Source organism: Rhinatrema bivittatum, chromosome 6 (assembly GCF_901001135.1).
Source record: "Rhinatrema bivittatum chromosome 6, aRhiBiv1.1, whole genome shotgun sequence".
NCBI lineage: Eukaryota > Metazoa > Chordata > Amphibia > Gymnophiona > Rhinatrematidae > Rhinatrema > Rhinatrema bivittatum.
In genome coordinates, this window is record NC_042620.1 from 177,402,626 (window position 1) to 177,423,875 (window position 21,250).

Genomic DNA, 21,250 nt, shown 5'->3' on the forward strand with positions numbered 1-21,250 from the left:
TATGGGGACTGATTGCAAGTGATCCACTGGCATTGCCATAGCCCAGACAAAGTGAGCCTTGACATGGTCCACCAGAGTCAATTCCACCGGGCATAACCGAAGGAGATACAATTTGCAGCCAACTGGAGAGTGTCTATTTGGCAACAGCGATCCCCAGCTTGTTCTGATCAAAGGAAACAAAAAGCTGGGTGGACTATCTTTGGGCTTCTGTCCACTCCAGATCAAAGGCCAAGGCTCTCTTCCAGTCTAAACTGTGTAGGGCTTGTTCATCTTGGTGAGAATGAGATCTGGGGAAAAATGTTGGAAGGACAATTGACTGGTTAAGATGCAAGTCCAGCATCCCCTTAGGCAGGAACTTAAGATGTGTACGGCGCCATTTTGTACGGCAAAACGATTCGAGTGCAGGAGGTCGCTCCCGGACCCCCGCTGGACTTTTGGCAAGTCTTGTGGGGGTCCGGGAGCGATCTCCTACGCTCCTGACGTCGGGGGACAAAAAACAAAATGGCGCCGGCGCTACCTTTGCCCTGTCATATGACAGGGCAAAGGTAGCACCGGCGCCATTTCTACAACGCACCGGAGGCCCGAGAGTAAAAGATCACACCGGGACCCCCCCTCTGGACCCCAGGTAATTTAAGGCATTTTGGGGAGGTTCAGGAGGGTGGGGGATTTATTTTAAAGGGTCGGGGTGGGTTTTAGGGATGTTTTAGTGTGCCGGTTTTCCCGCCCTCCCCCGATTTACGATTTACACGATATTTAAAAAAACAAAACCGCGACAATCCGATTCCCTCCCCCCCCCCCAGCCGAAATCGATCGTTAAGACGATTGATCACACGAGTCACATCTCTAGTTGTGAGGGGCCTGCTGAGCAAGGGACCAGAGGGTAATGGGGGGAAAGAAGTGCTTCCAATGCTCCGATCTCAGATAACGCCTAGAAGAGAAAGGTGAATCTGGAGCAAGAGTGGAGAGCTGCTGCAGCGTCGTACAATGCCACCACATCCTTAACATGGTCTCTGAAGAGGTTCTCTCCAGTTAGGTCAGTGAGTCATTCCAGCATCTCTGGATGGAGATCAGAGATGCACAGCCAGGAGAGTCTATGCACCCTTAACCCAATGACAGAGATTTTCGATACCATGTTGAAAACATCATAGGTCAACCGGATTATGTGTTTTCCACTCACCAGACCCTTGGTCACCCACCTCCTACACATGCTTCAGAATGTCCATCACATACTGGCTCATGAGGAGCTGGTAGACCGCTATGTGGGCAATGAACATGGCACTCTTTTCTCCCAAAAGTATCCATGGTTTGAGGCTCCTTCCCCAGAGGCATTAAGGAGTAGGTTCTAGAGCATTTGGCCTTTTTGACAGCGGCTTTGACCACCACAGACTGGTATGGTAACTGGCATTTATCAAATCCAGGAGCCTTTTGAAAAGAGATAAACTGCTTCTGTCTTCTTGTTTATAGGAGCTACCACATCCTCAACAGCAACTCCTGAGAGATCTCATGTACTAGGACTGCCACAATCTCCTTGGAAGGCTCCAAGTACTGGAGAATATCCAGCTTCTTGTGACTGGAGTCTTCCTACATCTGTAAAGTAAAGGGGATGGCATCTGCCATCAACTGCACAAACCCTGCGAAGGAGAGGTCCTCAGGCAGGGACTTCCTTCTGTCTAGGGAAGGCAAGGGATCAGAGGGGAGACCCACTGATGCTCCATCATCTGAACCATTGTCTGAATTCTGGTACCCCCAGGAATACAAGGATCTGACCCACTGTGACTGACAGGGTGCTCTTTCCCCAATCAGGAGGTTGGTGACTGGTCTGGCTGGCTGGGGGGCCCTGGACTCTGAGAACCTCCATTCTCTCGGGAAAGAAGGTGCTTCCTCTCCCAAGGAAACTAGGATAACCATTGGGTTGGCCATAGTCACATCTGAAGCCCCTCTGAGTCTCGGTGAGGCAACTGGCACCGATATTGGTGTTGGGAAGGCACGGGTGATTAAGTTTAGGGAATCAAGCAGTGGCTTGAGAATCAACTGTGCTGCACTTGGTGCCATCAATGTCCCAACACCAAGGCCTTGCAGTGCTTTTTACATGGTCAACTGCACACATCTCTTCAATTCCTCTTCATAAATTGCTAATATCAATACAGACTGGGAGGAAGGAGGAGTGACCACATACTCTTTTGAACTGAGAGGTGGATTGGTGGATGACACCAGGATTGATGGAGACTGTGGTGAATTCCCAGGAGTCTTTGAGGATGAGTTCTCATTTTAGGGGGGTTCTTGGCATGCACCGGACCATCCTGGGCTTGGCACCATACATCGAAGGGGACAAATATCAATGCTTCTTCGGCTTCCCTTGATGTCCATCATGGATCTTTCCCAGTGCCTTATTGAGGATGATGAACCTGAGGCCTTCTTCAACTGGGAGGAGCTAGGCAATGGCCTGTCTCTAGGTTCCATGCCGGCCATCGACACTGAGGGAACTGATGGCCCTCTCTGATGCCAATAACTCCACTTCGATCAGTGTGGCTCCATGGTCCTTTGATGTTGATGGATCGGTCTTCCAGTGCCCAAAGAGACGTTCCATCAAATCCATGCAGGACTAACCATCATGTAATGTCCCCAAGTAGAGAACACATCTATCATGGGAATCCGTGATGGACATAGTCCTCTTATATCAGGGGTACAGCTGGAATCCAGACATAGCAACATGAAATAAAAAGGACGCAAAATCAAACTCAATGGCAGCAGATAGCCAATGGCCATCAGGCATCGACTGTGAAAGAAACCAAGAAACACTCAAGCCTAGCTAGGAGAACTCTATCAGAAACATCACGTGACCCTGTGTCGAACAGCAAAGAGAAAAGAAAGAAAACAATGAGAAGCTGCAAAAATAGAAAAAAAATGCAAAAATCCCATTGAAGTAAGACTCCAACTGTGACGACGATGCTCCATGGAAAAAGAAAGACTGAAGGGAATCTGCATGGATGTGTGGTATAATGCATGTCGTGGGCATGACAGTGAGGCTCAGTTAAAATTTTAGAAACTATGTCACAAGTTTTACATGCCGGGCTCCATCAGATGATGTCACCTCTGTGTGAGGACTGCCATCCTGCTTATCCTTGGAGATAGTATACGCATACTTTCACTTTGAGATTTGGTATAAAGTTATCGGGTAAAAAAATAAGTGTGGCCTTTGTTCCACTGCAGCCAGTTTGAAGATTGCCCCCAATATGCAGAACATGCATGCATAAGAATCTGAAGCCAAAAAGCAAAAGAAATTGGCCAGAGTTTGCAGTCTATTCATTCATGACAATATCTATCCCTAATGGTGATACTTACTGGCACATATAGTTTACCAGCTGTTCAAAAAATGGCTTTCCCCTGTGCTCTTTGTAGAACTCTTCTGCCATATCCCGATTTAGACATGTTTCTTTAACTTGGGAAATGGTGAAGCCTGCACTTTGGATTTTTTCCAAGATTTCATCTGTATAATTAATAAGAAATGTTTTATAAGAAAGCAGTGCTTTCAGTTTTATTTACCTAGGTGAGAAAAACAATACTAGCATTAAAAAAATTGTATATATATATATATCTTAAAAAGAGTAGCAACGAAGAATGACCACAGCATCAAAAGAAAGGTTGGGCTTTACTTTAGAATTCCCATTCTCTATGGAAAATAAAAGAACACCCACCCCCACCCTAATCCCACATACTGGGAGACTTCATTCTTTGGGTAAATCACTGGGAATGCTGAGCAGTACTTTGTTGGAGCAAGAGAAAGGGTCCATTCTATTGAATTTCATTTGAAGATATGGCCATTCTCTAAATATTCTTTTAAATATTTTCACTTCATATCATATGTGTGAATCGTGTGATCGATAGTCTTAACGATCGATTTTGGCTGGGGGGGGAAGGAAATCTTATCGTCGTGTTGTTTTTTAAAAAAAAAGCGTTAAAAATCGTAAATCGGGGGAGGGCGGGAAAACCGGCACATCAAAAAACCCTAAAACCCACCCCGAACCTTTAAAACAAATCCCCCACCCTCCCGAACCCCCCCAAAATGTTTTAAATTACCTGGGGTCCAGTGGGGGGGTCCAGACGTGATCTCCCTCTCTCTGGCCAAGGCTGCATTGAGAGAAATGGCGCCGGAGGCCCTTTGCCCTTATCATGTGACAGGGCAAAGGTAGCGCCGGCGCCATTTTGGTTCCTGGTTCCTGACGTCACGCGTCCAGGAGATCGCCCCGGACCCCCGCTGGACCCCCAGGGACTTTTGGCCAGCTTGGGGGGGGGGCCTCCTGACCCCCACGAGACTTGCCAAAAGTCCAGCGGGGGTCCGGGAGCGACCTCCTGCACGCGGGCCGTATTTCCAATCTTCAAAATGGCGCTGGCGCTACCTTTGCCCTCACTATGTCATACGGGTGACAACCAGTCTCTGTCTCACACAGACCAGTAACTGCCCTAACTAGTATCTCTTCCTCACACACACACACACCAGTCACCTCCCTGACCAGTCTCTGTCTGTCTCATACACACACGTCACCTCCCTGACCAGTCTCTGTCTCTCTCTCACACACACACACACACACTCCAGTCACCTCCCTGACCAGTCTCTGTCTCTCATACACACACACACCAGTCACTTCCCTGACCAGCCTCTGTCTCACACTCACACACCAGTCACCTCCCTGACCAGTCTCTCTCAATCACACACATGCTTTGTCACTTACATACAAGCTCACACATACTCTGTCACTTACAACCACACACACTGCCACTCATGCACCCATTGTACCACACAAACAAGCTCTCACTCATGCACCCAGGCACCCTTTCTACCACACACACACAAAGCTGCCACTCACCACCCAGGCACCCATTCTACCACAGGCACACAAGCTCTCACTCATGCACCCAGGCATGCATTCTAACCCCCCCCCCCCAACACACACACACACAAAGCTGCCACTCACGCACCCAAGCACCCATTCAACAACAGGCACACAAGCCCTCACTCATGCACCCAGGCACCCATTCTACCACACGCACATAAAGCTCCCACTCATGCACCCAGGCACCCATTCTACCACACGCACACAAGTTCTCATTCATGTACCCATTCTACTACATGCACACAAGCTCACATGGAGCCTCTTCTCATTGTTTGGCCCAATAAGCCTGGCCTCCACTTCTCAGCCGCCTCTGGCCTGACCTCCGGCGGCGTGCAATGTCTCTCCAGCCGCCTCCCGCGGTGCGCAACGTCTCTCCAGCTGCCTCCCGCGGTGCACAGGGTCTCTCTGCTCTTCAGCCGCCGGCAGCAGCGCGCAGCATCTCTTCATTCTTCGGCCCCGCCGGCCTGGCCTCCAGCAGTGGCGCGCAGCGTCTTTCCATTCTTCAGCCCCGCCCCTAGGGAGAAGGGAAGCACAAGTGGGGCAGTGGAACACCGGGAGCCGCGACACACCAGTTGAGAACCACTGCTCTAGAGGCAGTGTCGAAGATGTCATACGCTGCTCTGACTTCGTGTTTCCCAGCATCGAGACCCTTCTGAATGATGATAGACAATCCTTCTTGGAATTGTTCAGGCAGGATCTCAGTGAAGTCTTGGACTTGTTTCCAGAGATTCCTGATGTATTGTGTCATGTATAGCTGATAGGCTGCTATACGTGCTATCAGCATAGATCCCTGGAAAGCTCTTCGGTCGAAGGCGTCCAAGGACTTCTGCTCTTTGCCAGGAGGGGTAGAAGAATGAGGTCATAATCTTTTAGCCATTTTCTGAGCGGATTCTACCACTACGGAGTGGTGGGGTAGCTGGCTCTTTTGAAAACCTGGAGCTGACTGAATCAGGTATGTGGCATCGGTCTTTCTGTTGACTGGTGGCACTGTTCCAGAGTGTTCCCACGTACGGTGTAAGAGGTCAAGCAGAACTTCGTGGACCAGAATTGCCATTACCTCTTTGGGGGCATCCATGAATTGAAGTACCTCCAGCATTTTATGCCTGGCATCCTCCTCTGTTTGCAATTTAAAGGGGATGGCTTCAGACATCTCCTTTATAAAGCTGGCAAATGATAGGTCTTCCGGAGGGGAGCAGCGTCTTTCTTCCGGGGTTGATGGCTCTGACAGAAGGTCTTCAGAATCTTGAGAGTCAGAGGAATCATCACCCCCAAGGGTCGTATTGTGGGTCTCCTCCACCCTGCGGGCCTTCAGATGGAGGCAGAAGTCCAAATCCAGCTAGATCAGGAGGTGGCACAGATGGAAAAGGTGGAGGCACCGAGATAGGAGGAGGCGGCACCGAGGACAGTGGCGGTACCGATGGCATCGGTTTTTTTGATGGACGTTGGGGTACAAGTAAACCCGATGGCCAGGAATCAGTTCTGGCATTGGCGGCTCCCAGGAAGGAGAAGAGGCACGGTCCGATTCTTCATCGTCTGAAGATAAAGGAATCTGGATCAATGCCAGAGGAGGGATCGATGGTTTTGGATGTGCCACTGAACCGGAAGGAACGGGCACTGATGGAAGTGCCCTGATCAGGGTGTCCAATCTTTTGAGGAGTGGAGCCAGCATAGTAGGCACCGGATCAGGCGTCGGTAGGGGAGTCGGCGCCGGTAGTGACTGAAATCCTTGAAGTGCCTGAAGGACTTCCTCTTAGATCATCCGGTCCAATTCCTCCTGGAAGGCTGGTGTTGGTAACACAGCGGCCGGGGTTGGAAGCTGAGTAGGCGTTGCCGGAGGGTCCACAGTAATTTGTGGAGTCTCGGCGCCCAGCATGGTTGCAGGTGGGGAACGCCTCGGTGTCCCAGGACCAGAGGAGGATGGGGACTCCTCTCCCCAGGACTTCTTGGATGGTGGCTCAGCTGAGGTTGATACCGATGGCTTGTCAGTGCTGGCACCGGATGAAGCTTTACGTCAGTGCCGATGATGGTGCTTCTCGCGATGCTCGGCCCGGTCCTTCTCCAACGCCGAGGATGTCAAAGCCTTTGAGCGGGACGATGCTGGTGACGGCCGGTCACTGGTGTCTCGATGTTGTTGAGACATCGATACAGAAGGAGTCGAGGGCGAAGAAAGCTTCCAACTCAGTGCGCTTTTGGCTGGAGTCAATGGAGACGAACGCTTAGAGGCGAACAGGTGCTCCATCTTCTCCAGGCGGGCGCAGCGGCCTTTAGGGGTCATTTGGGCACAACTAGTGCACCGTTGGATGTCGTGGGAAGGCCCCAAGCATAAGACACAGACGTCATGAAGGTCTGTAATGGACATAGTCTTCGGACACTCGAGGTACTTCTGAAAACCGGTCACCTTTTTAAAAAATGGGCGGTGCCCAATCGGTGGTCGTTGGGCACCGGGAGAAACACCGCCGGGAACCGACCACAACAAACGTGGTAAACTTACTGGCATTAGCGGAGGTTGGTGGTCAATGGGGGACCCCGGGTCGGGGAAAAATTTTTAAATGTTTGAGAAAATATTCCATGAGGAAAAAATTGTGAAACATTGTCACAGAGCTCCTAAGAACCACGAGGCAACTGCTGCGCAGAAAAAAAAGAGACTAAAGGGGAACCCCTGCTGGATGCAGGGTTAGTGGCGTGCTCAGTGTGCCAGTCAAAATTCTAGAAACTTTGACAAAAGTGTTCCGTGATAGGGCTCCATTTGATGATGTCACCCATATGCAAGGACTACCATCCTGCTCGTCCTGGGAGAAGGGGGCAAATGTTATCCTTAATTCTCCTTTATTTTAAAATGAAGCAATCCCCAGTGGGGAGATGCACATCTACTATCTGCTGGAGATGGAGAATACTGGCAGGCTGATGTAACTGCAAGGGTGTACATACTGTGATGTCAGTTTATTCAATCTCCATCTGTTGGTAGGAATGCATAACCCACTTGTTCTGGATTAATCTGACTGGACGCTAAGAAATAAGTATTTTCATAAGCGGAGTATATACATACTTTATAAAATATCTGCCTCTGTATTTAATTGTGGGTTATTGCTTGTGTTGCAATTATTACATGCATAAAATGCATTTGTCCAGCCAATTCCCAAACTTAGTAGGACAATATGGACCTCTTAGTGACCAGCACATTCAACATGCTGCATTTACACATGCTTTTAGCACATTTTAGTAAATAGACTCCTGTATATAACAGAATTCTTTCATACACTTGTTTTTGTTCTGGCAGTTTCCTCTTGCTCCTTTGGATTTCCAGCATAGAATATGGTACCATGATCCTTCATTCGCTATTCATTTTTGATCTTCTATTTTATTTTGAGATTCATGGACCCTGTGTGCTATGGTGAGGTTGGCTCAGCCTGCAGAGAAAGCCTTGCAGGTCCTCACCCATAGCTTCAGGAGCTAGGCTAAGATGAGACTGGTCAGGAGCTTCATCTATGCCCACCCCTTTCCCCTTAGGTTGAGTCCTCAAGTTCTGGGCACCAGCAGATCTTAGATGAGAGTCTCTAAGGCGATGTGGAGAGCAAAGATCCAGTGTCAGGCTATGGTTGGAGGCAGGCACCAAACAAGGGTAATCAGGGTCCAGGCAGAGGTCAGAGATGGATGGCAAGCAAGGATATCCAGAATTCAGGTGATGGTCAGATCCCTTAGTCAGTCCTAGGGCAGCAATGGAAGACATGGAAATAGGCAGACAGCAGCACAGAATGGAGCAGGGTAACTGGACAAGGCAGGGCTGGAGAGACAAGACAGGAATCCAGAGCAGAGGAAGAACACAGCAGCTCACACTACAGTGGTACTGTAGTTGACCCACTGATAAGGATATGTCTGATCATCGGCCGAACCTTTATAAGGGCTGAAGATCATGAAATCATTGAAGGGCGCCACGGGGATCTTCCTGCCGCAGGCCTTTAAAAAGGATGAAATCCGCCATGCTTGCCTAAGAGAGTCCCAAGGAGGAGTCATGATAGCGGCATCCTGCTGCTGCGTCATCAGTGTTGGCATTCCGTCGCTGGGGAGTACAGCCCTTAGCCAGATTTGGCAGGCATTAGGGGTGTGTTGGCTCACATGCCACTAGCCTGAAAACATAAAATTTATAACCCTCACCTCCACCAACCTAGTCCAGTCCTTAAAGCAATGGACCTTCACCAGATGCTGCAGACCACAGCTCCCTCTGGAACTTGGTACATGTCTACCTTGAGCCTGGCTAGTAGGTGTCACTGTTGTACAATGGCTGAGACTCCCTCCCTCCAGGGGCTGTGAATGCTTATAGCATCCCCAGGCCTGGCCTAACTGAAGAGCATATGGCAGGCCCAGGAATTTTATATTATTTTATTTATTTAAACTGCTGCTGAAAGTCAGCTCATATTTTTCTCTTCTAAAGCTAAGTCATACCTTGATGTTCTGCCAGGGCATCAGGCTTGATGGTGGCCAATGTGTACTCTACTGGAAAGAAGAAGGATAGCTCTATCTCAGCTTCTTCTTGAGAGGTACTGCCATGAAATTGATTTATTGCAGACTCTTTTGGAGAAAACTCTGCTCTGAAACTGTGGAAATAAACATACTATATTAGATGTTATAGTCTACTGACACACAAACTAATTTCACTCAATCAGACTATCTCTACTCCTAAAATGATTTTAACCACAAAGAAATTTTACATTTTATTTAACACAAAGGGCAAAGTCATTAAGAGAGCAATTTTTAAAGGGCATTCTGCAGGTTGCTTACCTGTAACAGGTGTTCTCACAGGACAGCAGGATGTTAGTCCTCACATATGGGTGACATCAAAGGATGGAGCCCTGTAAGGAAAACTTTTCTGTCAAAGTTTCTACAAAGCTTTGACTGACACTGGCACACTGAGTGCGCTCAGCCTGCAATTATCCCTGTGAGCCACAGGTGTCTCCCTCAGTCTCGTCTTATAGCTAAAAGTGCAAGCGAAACTAAAATAAAAGTAAAAACATATACAGACCCAACACCGCAGGGTGGCGGGTGGGTTTCGTGAGGACTAACATCCTGCTCTCCTGTGAGAACACCTGTTACAGGTAAGCAACATTTGCTTTCTCACAGGACAAGCAGGATGGTAGTCCTCACAAATGGGTGAGTACTGAGCTGAGGATGCCCGAGAGTGCACCAAATGCACCCAAGACGAGCGGAAGGCGCAATGACGGGGGTGGAATTTGGAACGGAGGGCATCCTGAAACCCTTAATGGGTTGGGGGAAGGATGTTGGGTAGTTAAACCGAAAAGAATAAGAGTAGATGGACTGGCCAAACATGGAGCATGCCGGCTAGTCGTATCTAAGCAATAATCGGCTGTGAAGCTATGGAGAGAGCTCCAGGTCACAGCCTGATAAATATGTACAAGAAGCGGCGGCCAAGGTGAAGCTGTTGAGGCTGAGATGGACGCAACAGAGTGTGGTTACACAGTTTTGTAGTGAAATGCCTGCTTGTTGGTAGGAAAAGAGATACAGACCATCAATTAGGAGGACTAGGTCTGTTTGCCCAGTGAAACTCGCAGGTTGACTCTTGCCACAGAAGGAAAGAGTTAGGTGGAATTCCTATGGAGTGCAGTGCGATCTAGATAGAATGCAAGTGCACTATTACTGTCCAAGGAGTGGAAAAAACCCTCTCGCTTTGGTGAGAGAGAGGTGTTGGGAAAAATGGGCAGAGTATATTCTGAGTAAGGTGAGATGCAACGTCTACCTTAAGAATGGATATGAAGTTGAATACGTAAAACCACTCGGTAACGGAGGAATGCAGGGTCGGATGAGTATCTAACAAGGGGTGTAACTCACTGACCCTGTTGGCAGAAATGACATTTATGAGGGAAAGAATTTCCCATGCCAAACTGAAATGAGAGGAATGGAAAAGCTCAAATGGAGAACGTATGAGACTTATAAGCACGAAATATAGGTTCCATTCCGTAACTATTTATTTATTTATTTTATTTATAATCTTTTTATATACCGACAAACGTTGGGAACATCTCATCGGTTCACAGTAAATGAAATGCAGCAAACAAGCTTTACAGAGAACAATGAACAATCATTAAAAGGAAAACTAACTTAAAAGAGAACAAGCAATAATATGGACATTATTTTAGAGAGAACTATAAACAATCATGAGAGGGGCAAAAACGAGGTAGGGAAAAGGGGGCTGGTATCTTTACAGAGAACAATCAATAAAAGGAACTTTGTTATACAGAGAACTAAAAACATTCGATAAATGGGGGACAAAAGGGGCAGAAAAGGGGGGGCTGGGAGTTAAAGGGGTGTCTAAACAGCGAGTAAAGAGAATGGGATTAAGAAGTACAGGAAATATGGTGCATTGAAAAAAAGATGGGGTTCAAAATATGGGGCAGGAGGACGTAGCATTAAGATGGGAAGAGGCTAGTGAAAAAAAACTAGTGAAAATAGAGGCGGCTTGATCAGTGGATAATCGTTTGGGAGTGGGGATACCCGTTAATCGGGTATCCCCACTCCCAAACGATATACCAATTAGAACAGAGGTGTACCTATGTGGAGGATGTCTGGGGAGCAGAATCTGAAGGAGCAAGAGAAAAGAGTGGTGTAGAAAAAAGAAAAAAGGGTAATACCCTTTTGTATGCGTCATGTGATAAATCATGCCATTTTGAATGGTAGGATTTATGTGTGGAAGGTTTCGTGACGCTACCAGTACCAGAGAACATCAGTGAGTGTACGATTTGAGACTGACTTGTGAGAAGGCGAATTGGTTACTGGTGTGATAGATTGAGAAGTATGGGAAGCATACTGGTCTCGGCCAGGACTTGGGTCTGAGGAACAGTGAACCCCGTCCCGGTTCAACATTAGAAGAGTGCTGGCTAGGAGAGGCAGCAGAAGAGACACATTTAAGAGGCCCTTGATGGAAGAAAGGCGACTATGGGAATGCATTGGAAACATGTGTAGGGAGTAGAATCTGTGCACCGTATGGTTCGATTCAGATGCAGAGGGCAAGTTCGGTTGACCTAAGCGTTAGAAGACCTTTCCCGCTACACATGTAGTCCGAGACCATTCGAGAGGATGGAAACCTACATGGAGAAGGTCTGCTAGTGCGTTCAGTAATTCTCTTAGATAAGTGGCCCAAGGATACATGGAGTGAGCAAGGGCCAAGGGTAGAGCTGCGCAGCTTCCTTGCAGAGCAGCTAAGAGGTGTGCGTGCTTGTGTGTTGGAAAGCACATTGTCCCTATGCTGTCTGTCTATATGCACAAAGATTTGTTGCAGAGGCAGTATTGGAAGGCATAAGGGTATAACTCATGGCTACAAACTCCAGGAAGTTCATGTGAAACTGTGCCTGGAGTGGAGTAGACGCATATTGGGTTGAGAAGATTTTATGTCAAACTTACAACCCTGAGTAAATGCGAGCATGAGCAGGATCAGACTAGGTTTTGGTTCTAGATCTGCAATATAGATGAGGGACGAAAGCGGTTGAACAACTTAGACCCATTGATAATGGAAGTTCACTGAATCTAACCCATAGCAGTTTTGGATCTATGAGGAAAGTGCATAGTGAAAAAACCCCATGGCCCGAAAATGAAGAATTGAGGGGCTGAGGTTATGGAAAATGCACGCAGGGACATGTAAGAATTTATTAGAATGTCTCCGCATATGCTGGACAGAAAGGTCATTATGACTGTGGTGTCCAGAAGTGTTATATAAGGGATTTATGGAAGTGACAGTAATCCAAGTTATTAAATGTATAATGAGTCATGAAGAAGTTAGCGCTCCTTGCGTGGACTGATGGAGGTTATGCAGTTGTCCATGCAAAGAAAAGCGTGAATGATGTTGCACTCCGCAGAGAAACAGCATTCACCAATAGTGATTCAATGAATACCCCAGTTGCCGAAGCTGGTGCAACCGGCAGAGCTTGGGATTGTAATATTGTTGACTCACCATGAAGCACATAGAAAGATTAGAGGTAATGTACTTACTGCAATATGGAAGCATGGTGACGAGAGATACCATTTTACCTGTGCCTTCTGAAGAAAGTTGGTATTTCTGAGGTCCAGGATGGGCGGAGAGTAACTACTTTCTGTTGAAAGAAAGAATAGTGTAATTAAAACTCCCCACCCCCCCCCCCCCTGCGCTTTGTAGCGTCTGGAGGAGTGTACCGGGAACTTTGGTACAAGATGGGGTGGCCGCTCTGATATCCGGCCAGTTGGGAGACCAGGAGGTGTCCAACTGGAGGGGCTGATGTAATCTGGATATCATATAACCTCCCACGGGAGCGTGAGCGGTAAAGTCTTACCCGCATTTCTGTGTGCTGTACAAGGAGACATCGAGATCTGTCATCAGGCTTCGAGGTGGACTTGCACTTGAGGCAGTATTTGCTGGATCTCGTGTTTAGCAGATCAGCGAATGCACCTGGAACTTTGGTTCTGAAGCAGGAACCAGAAGCCAGAGCATTAATCAGAACAGAGCCTCATTGCTGAAGAAGGGAGGATGCCCTGATGCAATCCCAAAGAAATGATAGAGAGGTTCTCTTGGTATTGTGGCTGACATAGCTGGCATAGTGATATGTGACACTAATACGGTTCTTGGAAGGTACATGACCTAGAACTTTTCGAACCATGTGGCTTGAATTAGAGAACACATCTCAATGGGAATGCCGCAGAAGCGGGTACTTACCATCCGACGTGGATCGTCGAAGGATGAGCTGGTGAAGATTGCTGGCTCCGTGGATTTCAGGAGTCATCGAGGGAGTGGACACCTGTCTCAACTCTGATGCCTGGTATGGTGGCGCAGGTATAGAGGAGACGGGCTCAGCGTGGCTGGCGCTACCGCGGTAGTATTTTGTGGAGGGCCACAATCCCCCACTGATGTCGGTGGGGCATGCCTCGGGAACAGGGGAGCCGATTAACAGCTCGTGAACCCGGCCCTTGTCGCAGCGGCTCGATGTCTCGTGATGCCAGTCGCCGTATCTCAAAAAAGATATAGTTGCAATGGAGAAGGTACAGAGAAGGGCAACCAAAATGATAAAGGGGATGGAACAGCTCCCCTATGAGGAAAGGCTGAAGAGGTTAGGGCTGTTCAGCTTGGAGAAGAGACGGCTGAGGGGGGATATCATAGAGGTCTTTAAGATCATGAGAGGTCTTGAACGAGTAGATGTGACTCGGTTATTTACACTTTCGAATAATAGAAGGACTAGGGGGCATTCCATGAAGTTAGCAAGTAGCACATTTAAGACTAATCGGAGAAAATTCTTTTTCACTCAACGCACAATAAATTTCTGGAATTTGTTGCCAGAGGATGTGGTTAGTGCAGTTAGTGTAGCTGGGTTCAAAAAAGGTTTGGATAAGTTCTTGGAAGAGAAGTCCATTAACTGCTATTGATCAAGTTTACTTAGGGAATAGTCACTGCTATTGATTGCATCAGTAGCATGGGATCTTCTAGGTGTTTGGGTGGTTGCCAGGTTCTTGTGGCCTGGTTTGGCCTCTGTTGGAAACGGGATGCTGGGCTTGATGGACCCTTGGTCTGACCCAGCATGGCAATTTCTTATGTTCTTATGTTCTTAATTCTTCGGAACTCGTTCCGGTGTTTCTGGAACACCAAGGACTGCCAATACTGTGCGGAACAGTGTCAATAGCAGTGGTGATGTTGCTCAGCTCGAGCATTGTCCAGTATCGAGAAGGATAGCACCAATGTGCTGGATGGCATCAGTGGCGGACGGTCACTGTGTCAGTGACGATGCATGCCATGGTGCTCGGCCCGGTCTTTCCCCAGCGCCAAGATGGATGCCCTCACTGTCTTGGATGGCAACTGATGACACTATGTAGTGTCGTAGGCTAATTTATTTTTTTAAAACTTTTCTATACCGTCGTTAAGGTGGGTACCGTCACAACGATTTACAGTAAGGCACAAAAGTAATGCTATTAACCTCTATCAGTTTACACAGGTGCCATAATGTTCGGTAACATAGTTTTAATCAATGTTAGTTGTTTAATGAGTGTGAACACTATCATGTCCCGGTCGATTCTATAGCAGTTTTGAGTCAAGGACTCATATCTATAAGTAACTTATCCTTTACTGATGAATTATATTAAAACAAAAACATACACCCTAGTGACTTCTGTTTGTGAGGGTGTTTTGTCCCTTGCACTTACCTGTTTAAACCTTGCATTTCCCTGGATTCTATTCTCCCTTCTCTTTTTGAAAGGCTTGTTTGAATAGCCAAGTTTTAAGATTTTTTCTGAAAGTTTTGTTTTCTCTTTGTAGTCTTAGTTCCAGTGGCATGGAGTTCCATAATATGGGTCCTGCTAAGGATAATGCTCTCTCTCTTACCTGCGTTAGTCTTGCTGTCTTGACTGATGGAATAGTCAGAAGAGCTTTGTTGGCTGATCTTAGATTTCTGTTGGGGATGTGTACGTGAAGGGCTGTGTTCAGCCATTCTGCGTTTTCATTGTGTATTAACTTGTATATGGTGCATAGTGTCTTGTACTGTATTCTTTGTTCAATCGGAAGCCAGTGCAACTCAGCCAGTGTTTCCGTAATGTGATCTCTCTTCCTTTTTCCAGTTAATACTCTTGCAGCCGTGTTCTGCAATATTTGTAGTGGTCTTATGTAGGTGTATGGTAGGCCTAGTAGAAGGGTATTGCAATAATCAGTGCTTGCAAATAGCGCTTGTAGTACTGATCGAAAGTTGGCGGTCGTTAGAAGTGGTTTAAGTTTTCTGAGGACCATGAGTTTGGCCTAACCTTCTTTTACTTTTATGGATATTTGTTGTTTTAAGCTTAGTTCTGTGTCTATTATTACTCCTAGATTCCTGACTTTCTCTGCAAGTGTTATTTGTTTGTTGTTGAGTGTGATTGGGTTGTGTGAGATCTCCATGTTTTTTTTTCTTTCTAAATGAAGGAATTCAGTCTTCTCTATATTGATTACTAGCTCCATTTGATTTAATAGTTGATGATGTCTAGGTACATGTTCGCTATGTTTAATGTTTTCTCGATTGTATCGTCAATGGGTAGTATAAGTTGAATATCGTCTGCGTATATGTAGTGAGTGATTCCCAGGCCGGCTAGTAGGTGGCATAATGGCAGTAGGGGCTTTAATAAGAACTCAAAGCATGGAGCACTGTGTTCAGGCGAGGGCATTACGTGGCGGTGCTATGTCGGTATTGACAGTGTCGATGGAGGCCGAAGCGGCTTCGATGGTATCATCAAAAATAGATGTGAAAAAACGTTGATGACTAGGCCAGAGCAATGATGACAGTGACGGAAGCACTGATGGCATTGGCGAAGGTATCTATGGAAACGATGTGGCATCGAATAATCAAAAAAACATCATTGGCATCGGAAAAATGATACCGGCATCGACGGAGTTGATGACCGCATTGATAGGAACGTCGAAGACACCGATGGAAATGACGTGGGCGTCGAGAGCATCAATATATGGAGGCAGGCACTGACGGCATTGGTGGCATGGCCATGGGCATAGACGGCATGGCTACAGGCATCGACGATATCGATTGGATCGACTTGGGCACCAATGGCGTCCGTGGCATCGATGCCACCGACAAGGGCATCGATGGTACCATGGAATCGATGTTGACATGGATGCCATTGATGAAATTGCGATTGGCATCAATGGAATCCACTCTGGCATTGATGCCCATCGATGGAATCGACCCGGCATCGATGTCCATCAATGGAATCGACCCTGGCATTGATGGAATTGACCTGGGCATCGATAGAAATGTCCTGGGCATTGATGGCATCAATAAAATAAAGGATGGCATCGCTGGAAATGATCCTGGTATCGATGGAAGTGCCCCGGGTGACAGTGGCATCAACCCGGGCATGGATGGCACTGACGAGACAAGGTGTACGTCGATGGCATCCATCCGGGCAATGATGGCACCAATGAAACCCAAGGAAAAATCAGTGCCATGGATGAAAAACATGGATGGCACTGATAGAAACAATGCAGGGACCGATGGCATCAGTGTACCGCGGGGGGAGGGGTACCGATGGCATCTAAGAATCCAGGACGGTCTGAAGGGGGTACCGACGGTAGCGATGGGGCATCGACTGCGCGAGGGTACCGAGGAATCGAAGGACCTGAATCAACAGGGGCCCTGGCGGCAACAGAAACCGTGGAAGTCCCTATCCCACTAGCGCTAATAACCAGGCAGAGTGTCACAGAGGGACACTCGCAGGCTATGTGTAGCTAACTGAAAACATAGGGAGAGAGAGGGTCGCAGTCGGTTGGCAGGCCAGGAAGGTGACAGGAACCGACCAAACAAATAGGGCATAGTACTCACCGAGCGTCGAATAAACGTACGTGAAGGGAGACCCGTGCAGGGAAAAGTGTTTGTGAAGTAAAGGTTTAAGTGTTTCCGTGTGGAAAAAGTATTAGAATTTCTCACAGAGCTCCTAACCACTATGCTTACTGCAGAGCGGAAAAAAGAAGACTGAGGGAGACACATGTGGCTCACAGGGTAATTGCAGGCTGAGCATGCTCAGTGCACTCAGTGTGCCAGTGTCAGTCAAAGCATGACCATAACATCAAGCTTCTGAATCCTTTGCTCTGTCAGATGTGCTTGACCTGCCCTCGTGCTGGATAGGGTTCGCAAATATTCCAGCATATGAGAAGGGTTCAAACAGCCCTTGGAAAATTTGACTACTCAGCTCAGTTCCTGTAAAAACATCACTACTGCACTCTCCTGTTCTGATTTTGCCCTAATCAACCAATCATACAAATAAAGGTAAATCAAAATGCCTTCCTTTCTCAGTGCTGCTGCTGCCACCACTAACATTGCTTTCTAAAAGGACCTTGGAGCAGTGGCTAACCTAAAGGGCAAAGGCTGAAATTGGAAATGCTCCTCCAGCACTGCAAAATGAAGGAACTGCAGTGTTCTCCCTTTATAAGGATGTGGCGGTTCACTTCCGTTAGATCCAAGGAGGTCAGAAACTCCCTTTCCTTCACTGCCAGAATGATCAATTTTAAAGTTTCCATTCTGAGATGAGACACACGCAGGAACCTGTTGATCTGCTTCAGATCCAGAATGGGATGGAAGGTTCTGTCCTTTTTGGAAATCACAAACTAAATTGAATAATGGCTCAGAACCCATTTGCCTTTGGGACTAGAATCACTGCCTTCAAGATAAGAACATAAAACTTGCCATACCGGGTCCATTAAGCCCAGTATTCTGTTTCCAACAGTGGCCAAACCTGGTTACAATTACCTGGCAGGATCACAAGGGGTATATAGATTCCAAGCTGCTTATCCCAAGAATAAGCAGTGGATTTCTGCAACTCTACCTTAATAATGGTTAGTGGAATTTTCCTCCAGGAACTTGTCCAAACCTTTTTTTAAACACAGCTACACTAATAGCTTTCATCACATCTCCTGGCAACGAATTCCAAAGCTTAATTATGCATGGAGTAAAAAAAACCATTTTCTCTTATTAGTTTTAAATGTATTACCTAATAACTTCATTGTGTATCCCCTGGTCTTTGTACTTTTTGAAAGAGTAAACAACTGATTAATGTTTACTCATTCCATTCCACTCATTATTTTATAGACCTCTATGATATCTCCCCTCAAACTGTTAAGCTGATTCAGTGTTGCCTGTACAGCCTCCTACTTTAGGATGGAATGACAAGAGAAAAACATAAAAGCATCTGAATTCAGCTGAGGGAATTGCAGGGCATAGCCTTCCCAAATAACCTCCAGCACCCAATTATTGGAAGTGATTTGGACCCCGCTCTGATAGAACAGAGACTTGGAGACTGGCCCCCAAATTTTCATTGGGAGTATCAAGAGACAACTGCCCCACGGTGCCATCTCTACCTCCTCTCTTTGCTGAACAAAAGGACTGATATCGACCAAATGGCCGGGATCTCTTGCTTAAATCTTCTAGAGTTCAAAAATCTATTTTGGGTTGGGAGAGACTAGGAAGAACCCCTGGGTCTGTTCTTCAGGAGCCTAAGTACCTTAGACTCATCCCAGGTCTTGGCTATCTTCTCAAGCTCTTCTCCAAACAACTGCTGTTCCTTGAAGCGGCTTTGTTATATTAGTTTTAGAAATAGAATCCACAGATCAGTTGTGCTGCCATTAGAAGCCTCCTTGCAGCCACCAGAGATGCCACTCCCCTAGCCCCCATTTGCACCAGCTCAAAGAGGCATCTACTAAATAAGCTGCCCCTGTTTCTAGCTGAAGAGACTCAATCAGTCCACCTGAGTGTGCACCAGATGGAATCCGGACTTTGCCACAATACAGGTACAATCTGCTATCTGTATCACCATGTTGGCAACTTCAAATGCCTGCTTTATGACAGATTCTATCTTTCTGTCCTGTGAATCCTTCAGCACAGCTCCACCTTCCACTGGTATGGTAGTTTGCTTTGGGCTGAACAGACTAGTGCTCCCACCTTCAGAAACCAAAGCTTGTCCCTTTGTTGTGGAATCAGTGGATACAATTTGGCCAGGGTATGACCTCCCTTAAAGTTTGCTTCTGGAGAAACCCACTCCAGATCCATCACAGCCTGATGTAAGGTAAAAGATTTGGATGCTTCCTTATACTGACCATCATAGGATGCTCCTCTTTTTTTCTCTTCCTCTGTATTCTCTTCCTTTTTATTCAGCATACCTGACTGCACAGTCAAACCTGCTAACTCCTCTCTATGAAAGAAAAAGATCATGGCAGTGCTATCCTCTTCAGCGGACATTCCCCTTCTTCCAGATCCTCTGCAGAGATAGCATCTGGCAATTTTTTTAAACCAGCCAGAGAATCTTCCCTTTCAGATAATTTCTTCTCTTCCAAAACTATGAATTCCTTCTGGTGGATCCTCCACTACTACCATCCCATTATCAATTATTGGGCCTCAGGGCTCTGTCCTGGGCCCTCTTCTTGTCTCTCTCTATACTTGTTCCCTTAGTGTTCTGATTTCTTGTTACGAGCGCGACCTCCGGCAGCTGTTACAAACCGAGGGCTTGGGACCTTCAGCTACTATTACGAGCGCGGAGGCACGGTCGTTTCTGAAGCGAGTGTTGTGAGCCCTTGGGCCACGGCATGACTCAGGGAGGAGCCCCAAGACACACCGTGGGAGATGAGCCGGTGCGAGCATGGGTAACGAAGAGCAGGACAAGGCTGAAGCGGAGACAAGGATACAAGGTCTGACCCTCTACCGGACCTGCAATATCCAACATGCAACATTGCATGTTGGATGTTGGATGATGGTCATCCAACATCCAACATGCAATGTTGGATGTTGGTCATCCAACATTGCATTGTTGGATGACCAACAATGCAATGTTGATCGATGAACAGTCCTCCGACTGTTCCAAGCCCTTTCGGACCTGCCGCTGGGAATGGCAAGAGGCGGCAGGCCGGACAGAGGATGAGGGCAGACGGAGTCCTTGGAACACAGAAGACTTGGGACGAAGACTCAGGTGGGGACACTGTAGACGAGGACTGAAGCGAGGACACTGTAGACGAAGGCTGAAGCGAGGACACTGTAGACAAAGGCTCAAGGCATGGGACCAAAGTGCTGGGTCGAGACTGTGACACAGCACGCCCTACACAGTCTACCCGCGGGACTGGTTGCGGACCACGCTGGGCTCGAAGCAGACTCCAGGAGGAATAGTGGAAGCTGATACCGGAACATGACGAAGATACTGAAGAGGCCTGCACCGGGGCACGCCCTACACAGTCCACCCACGGGACTGGTCGTGGACCACGCTGGTGCAGAGCAGGTTCAAACATAGTCTTGACATCGACAGACGCAATTAGCAATAGGCTCTGAAGACCGCGACAAGATTCAAGCACAGGATTCAACGATAAAAACTTAGGACTGAAGCAGAAGTCTTCTGGAGGGTTGCACTGCGGAGAAGAGGATGGACTTTGTATTGTGAGGTGCCCTACACAGCCCACCCATGGGACTAGTCGCAGACCATGACAACGGTACGCCAGGAAAGTGGACATCAGGGAACCAAGGCATGGAGGCAGAGGCGAAGACAAAGGCATCAGGAAGGACATCGGACATCAGAAGGTATGAACGAAAAACATCAGGAACATGAAGACATCTGAAGACACGGACGAAGGACATCAGGAACCTGAAGACATCTGGAGGCCTGGACAAAGGACATCAGGAACAAGAAGACTACTGGAGACCTGGACGAAGGACATCAAGAACATGAAGATGAAGCTGTCAAAGCAGGAGAAGACCACGGAGGACCTGGACTGCTCAGTAGACACAGACGACTGTGGAACCCAATCCGAAGGCCCGGAGTGACTGAAGAAGAATCCCTTTATAGGGCTGAAGCAGGAAATGAAGACGAGGTGGATTCCGGTG

General features: G+C 47.5%; 1 protein-coding gene across 1 annotated transcript in view; it reads right to left on the reverse strand.

Moving 5' to 3' along the window:
* Positions 1-21,250, reverse strand: part of NME9 (NME/NM23 family member 9) — a 316,239-nt gene that overhangs the window by 13,279 nt on the left and 281,710 nt on the right. The window contains exons 14-15 of the mRNA XM_029606189.1: positions 9,333-9,484; positions 3,343-3,487 (exon numbers count right to left, since the gene is read on the reverse strand). Coding sequence (XP_029462049.1) covers positions 3,343-3,487; positions 9,333-9,484 — 297 coding nt within the window. The remainder of the gene's footprint in view (positions 1-3,342; positions 3,488-9,332; positions 9,485-21,250) is intronic.